Here is a 6,020-nt window from a genome sequence, read left to right as displayed (position 1 = left end):
ATTCGCTTAAAGCAACTATAAATATTCAAAATCAATATGTAAGATGGCCCAAAAATTAAATCTAGACATGAAATTAAACAAAAGTTCTGACCAAATAGATAATTTATAAAACATATTAAGCATACACTATAAACACAAAAACGACTTGTTCGTGATTAAGAATATTGTACCAGACATGCTTTTTAGTTATATTCTCAAAATGTCTAAAATGATCCAATCTGTCTGAGCAAAAATATTCAATCTAAAACTACACCGGAAATTAGCTATATATCTTCCACATGCTATTCTTGGTGAAGTCTAAACAAAATACACAACTAATTCATTATGCCATGACATGCACATTAGCTGATTAAGTATCTCCATATCTCTATATACTCACATAATATATCATCTCAGAGGATGATAAATTTCCGTACCTTGCATCCATAATCTTTTTCGTCTGCATTTTCTTGTAGATGAGTATTCCCGCACCGATTCCTCCTAACACCAGAATGGGGACGATTACAGCAGCCGCGATGACAGCTCCGGACACCGCGTCTTTTTCGGATAGGCATTCTGATGGGGACATTATAAGTTTTTTTTACAAAAAATACAGATGGGAACGAATATATTTGTTCTGCATTCCGATTTTGTTTAGTAAATGACATGGGTCATTAACGATGTTAAGTTACAACACAGTAAAGTATTATTTTTGAATCTTGGACTTTTCTGACAAAGAAACACATGTATTAGTCGAAGAACAATCTATTTGCAACGAAAGCTGACCTAGGAAACAATATTAGTTTGTAACATGAATTGATGGGATACATATTTAGTAGGTTTTTTAAGTTGCCATTATGATGGCAAACACGTTTGTTATATACTGTACTATTCTGATGAAGCAAACAATGACATGAGTTTGAAATATCAGCCATTATTCTGATGTTAAACACTATTTTGAAGAAAGGTTTGTAGCTTCTTCCTGATGTTTCTTTTAGCAAAAATTGACATTCTGGTTGTAAAATATCAATATTTAATACACTTCGACAGTCTGACATTTTTTCGTTTTATAAATCAAACCGTAGCTGATATAAGAACACATTTAAAGCACATCACATGCGAGTATTTATACCATAATTGTCTGAAAAATGTAAGCTAACGCTGAAGCTTTTATTTCAGAACGAACTTTTTTTATTAACGCACAATACTTCAACGTCTATTATTTATAAAACACACGTTGAATAACAATCGGATCCTCACCTGTCTTGTTCACATGAGTCTGCCAGTCGCTGATGGATTCATCTGAGTCACAATACAGACAGCCGTTCAATGGATTGTCGGCTTTGTCGTCATAGCAACCACCCGAGATAAAGCACGTGTCGTCCTGTTTATGAAAGATACATTATACAAACTTCAATGAATAGCGAGATATTTAAAACACGCAATGTATATATATCAACATATACAGAATGTCATACATCCTCAACCTATCCGATTATTGACAAAATATTCAAACTCGCAATACCATTCACGATTATCGCTTTAAGATTACTGTGTTAAAGAAGCGTGTTCCTTCATACAGCACTCTATCTATCAAATATGCGTGTTCATGGAAGACATGTTCCGATATAACGGGATATATGTTATGTATTTCTACGATAAGTTTTTATTTAAAAAAAAAGCCCTTTGCGATTTCGAAAATAAAAATAAGTCGCGCTTAAGGAAACCCAAGCTTCATGCTTGTGCGTAAAGGATCGTCCCAGCTTTGTCTGTGCAGTCAGCACAGGCTAATGAAATAAGACACTGTCCGCTCTTATTGAATGTTTCATATATAAAAAGTATTTTTACAACAATCAAGGTAGTTGCGGGTCTGGTGGCCATGACCCAACTTCCTGTCTGGATTTACAGATATTTCTATACGAGTTCACTGACTGCAGCAGTTAATTGATCACAAAAAAGAATAGTACTGCACTGGTGACTAGGTCTTGACCAATATTCACTTTCGCTTCTAATAAAATGAAAATTTGTACTTGAATATTACCAAAACTAAGGTACTTACAAACAAAAAAGCCACAAATTCGTCTTTTGATTGCAGTGTGCATACGTCACAGGCTTATATGGGATGAAACCATACATAGCATACATGAAACCATGTTTTTCAGAGCGGGCTTTAATTTTGGAAAATATCTTCTTTATCAAACCTTCATTGTCCATGAATGTAATGTCCATGTCTGTGTTGCAATACCGACAGGGTATTCCCATCTCGAAGCCGTTTGTTATCATAACAATTGATTATCGATGACACAGGTGTCAGCCTGAAATAAGGTGTAAAACAAAATATTTACTTGTTAAAGGGAAAGTCGTTGATTCGTTTGAAAGCGAATCATCGACATATCTCAATAATATCATAGTTAAAAGTATCTAGGTTACCATGTTGTATATTAAACTGACATTGGCCGATTGTAAAAATATTCCTACTGCGTATTTATTTGTGTTTTGTTAGCATGATATTTTGTGGATAAATACAATTTGGTATTTTCGCTTGATATACAATTTGTGGATTTTATGATTGTCTGATATAAAAGACTTTGGACTTAAACGTTCGTTGTCCTTTTGATTTCTTGTTTCACACGACCCGCGAAAATGCACGAAAATAAGCATCTGAATAATAATAATTGTTTTGCAGTACTTTTAAGTACTCATGCTAATTGTATATTCCAGCAAGTGAATGGAACAGTCATAATATGACCCCTGAAAATGGGTCTAATGCCATATGCGGCCAGCGCAGATCCAGGTCAGCACGCGCATTCGAAAAAGACTGCTCGGGAGCTACGATATCCACTAATGAGATCGCGAAAACTTAAGTAAAGATCGTGGACAATGTGCATTTCTTCTATAATACTTTAGTCAATTTAATAGAGCTAAGCAGAAAGTAGAACAACTATCTCTCGAAAACATTTCATTTAGTACATTTAATGAATTAGTGCGTGAAGTCCTCCTTTTGGTTAGCTAATAAAAGGTAATCTTATACAAATTACCGTCTGGGTGAACTCTGTTGACTCGCTGTTGGCACACACGTGAGGCACGATTCAGCAGCTGATTTGGCATCCGATTCATTGTAACAAGTACCACCGATCTCACAGTAATCATTCTGCAAGAATTTAGAGACATCATATTTGTGAATAAAACTATCACTATTCCAATCTAAAAAATATTGAATCATTTAAATTAATGTAAAATCACACCATCAAAAAATATGTTTATAACATTTATATTTATTATTATAAATGTATAATTTATAATTAATGTTTATTATTTTTTTTTATAAAAAGAGTATTATTAATATGTTATTTATAGATAATTCTCATTTAACAAGTGACAATAAACTTAATTTATCTCATGAATATGGTTTTGAGTCCATTTTCCAGTTAATGTCAAAAACGACAACATTTGGCTATACGATACGCCACTGAAATTTCTTCGAAACCGATATTTTTAATTGATATTACTAACTGAGAATGTTTTTTTTCCTAGTTTCGATGTAAATTAAGAGTGTTTCGTCAAATATAATGCAATTATATAATGCCCATATCGTCATGCATGGAAACATGAATTAATAGTGATTTGCCGTATTGATGTATAATTAATCAATTACACCATGTATGAAATGATTCATTTTTTTCAAAACAAGATTTTAATACTACTCATTTAACAATTTAATATCGTAATTACAAAACAACAACAAGTGAAACGTGACTAACAGATATGTCCAATTCAATCTGTTGGCCATATCACAGGTATAACATCCATCATTTTCGGTACCGCAGCAGCATAGCAGACGGCCGTCCACTGAGACAGTACCAGCCTAGAATGTAAACAAAGTTGAGCCCGACTCGGGGAAACCCATGCTGAATGCATGCGCGTAAATGGTGGCCCAGGGGTCCGTTCATCAACGATCGTACGACAAAAATTGGAATACGACACATATTTCAAAGACGCATTTTAACTAAACATCAAATAATAATACTATTATTTTTCCGTATGTCTGTTATTCATTTCATTGTTTTCTCACATATGGTTTATATTTTGAATGCATATTGATGAACAGCTTTTTGTATTTTCAGTCTCCAAAATTAGGTCGTAAATTAAGATTGTCGTACGATCTTTGATGAAACGGCCCCCAGCTACGCAAGTGTAGTCCGCAGCAGAGGCTTAACCGGTACGACAACTTTCCGTTTGTATGGCATTTTTCGTTAAAAGAAAGCTCTTCTCTAGCGAAAATGCTGTTTAAAGCGGACAGTTTCGTCCCTGATCAGAATAAGCGAACTGCAGTCTTGTACTGGTGACGATACCTTATCATATAAATTAAGCCTCGTTTTTCAGAAGAAGGCGCAAACAGTTATTACCAAAGAATAAATAGTTAGTATTATTGCAAAAAATTTCAACTATAATACACCTGTGGAAGTTTGAAAAAAAACTTGTTAAAAGATTGGTGAAAACATTGATGCTGACCATTTCATAGTGCTTATCGGTAGTTATTGTAGTATTTCTTTTAAGCAATAAATAATTTATCACAATAGCACTAGGCAATTTGTATTATGTATCAACTCTGTAATAATGCATACATGTCTAGCAAATAATGACCTTGATTGTTAGAAGGTACCTCTAATGCATCCAGATGAAAAGATTACAACTTACGGCGAGCACAAACTTTGTCCCATCTTTTGTTATGCAAGTGCATGTCCAGAATTATATCAACGTTGGACGCTGATTCGCTGTATGTGCTACCGTCATTGCTGACTGCAACGCCAACCTATAACGAAAACGAGGAGTCTGAATTTAAACGCTGATGTATATATATATATATATATATTCACGACGACTATATGCACAATGCGACGAAATACTGTGACATTTTACATGACATCTTCGAAAAACAATAAACACTTGTTTTCTGAATGACTAAACACATGGTCATTCTTAATTCGTAAATTGATTAGTTATTTGGTGTTATTCTGATCATTTATGTCAATCAAATTCTAATTAATATAATTCACAATAGCAAACTAACTGCGCAATTAATTCTTATTGATTTTATTTAACAGTTATGACCGTATATATGCTAATTGCAAATATGAAATTTAAATGAAGGTCGCAAATGTCCACACTCAAGGCTGGTTCTTCAAATATAACTTAATGATGTAAATGCATAAATCAGATATCACGGTGACATTGAACACGTACTATTGTGCAAAGTGATTTTTGGTTCGACAAATACAGTTATCTGCAGTCTTTTAATCAATAAAAAGCAAAATATCAGACAGTTGCGTGGATCAATGCACACAATACATACCGTTGTTCCAAGAGGCACGGTGTCACTGGATCGACGCCGACGGGCACCTGTTATGGCACTGACGTCATATTCGACATCAAAACCGTTTACGCATGTACAGGGTTGCTCCTTTTCTGTGACTGTTTTTGTTTCATCACTGTAGTGCTATGAAAGGCATACAAAATACAAGCATTTGAATGTTGGGTTTATTAATACCTGCATTGTACTTTCAAAGGAGAAACCAACTGCGATGTAGAACTTGAAGAAATCGGTCCACTTTAATATAATAACATTGTTTAAAATAACCTATAGATTAGAGATTATATTTGTCATTGTATGTTGCATGTTGGGTTTGTATGTACATTTGCTGTTTTGTATTGTTTTGGTATAAACATACAGCGGGTCGTGTTGGTTCTTAACAGAAGTTAGTATTGGTATCGGGAGTTCTAGATTAAAACCTTACTTTTCTGAATTTATTATTTTTTTCTGTAAGTACACTATTTACATAAACTTTTTTTGAATTAACAAATATGAATAAATAATACATTTATTCCGCACTGATAATAACGTTATAATCATCGGAACAATAAGCCCTGAACACAAGTTCACATAACACGTTTTTTTACCGTGGTAACATTCGCTTTGCATGTACTCTGTGATGTACATCCGCTTGTGGCAATGGTGAACGCGTTTGCAGCCGGCCCGCATT

At 34.0% G+C, this 6,020-nt stretch overlaps 1 protein-coding gene across 1 annotated transcript in view; it reads right to left on the bottom strand.

Annotated features, from left to right (window-relative positions):
- Window positions 1-2,186, bottom strand: part of LOC127834314 (diacylglycerol kinase delta-like) — a 37,537-nt gene extending 35,351 nt beyond the window's left edge. The window contains exons 1-3 of the mRNA XM_052360057.1: window positions 2,181-2,186; window positions 1,240-1,363; window positions 417-555 (exon numbers count right to left, since the gene is read on the bottom strand). Coding sequence (XP_052216017.1) covers window positions 417-555; window positions 1,240-1,363; window positions 2,181-2,186 — 269 coding nt within the window. The remainder of the gene's footprint in view (window positions 1-416; window positions 556-1,239; window positions 1,364-2,180) is intronic.
- Window positions 2,187-6,020: the final 3,834 nt, after the last annotated feature.

Source organism: Dreissena polymorpha, chromosome 6 (assembly GCF_020536995.1).
Source record: "Dreissena polymorpha isolate Duluth1 chromosome 6, UMN_Dpol_1.0, whole genome shotgun sequence".
Lineage (NCBI taxonomy): Eukaryota > Metazoa > Mollusca > Bivalvia > Myida > Dreissenidae > Dreissena > Dreissena polymorpha.
Note: the sequence above shows the minus strand (reverse complement) of the source record. Positions and strands in the feature narration are given on the sequence as shown.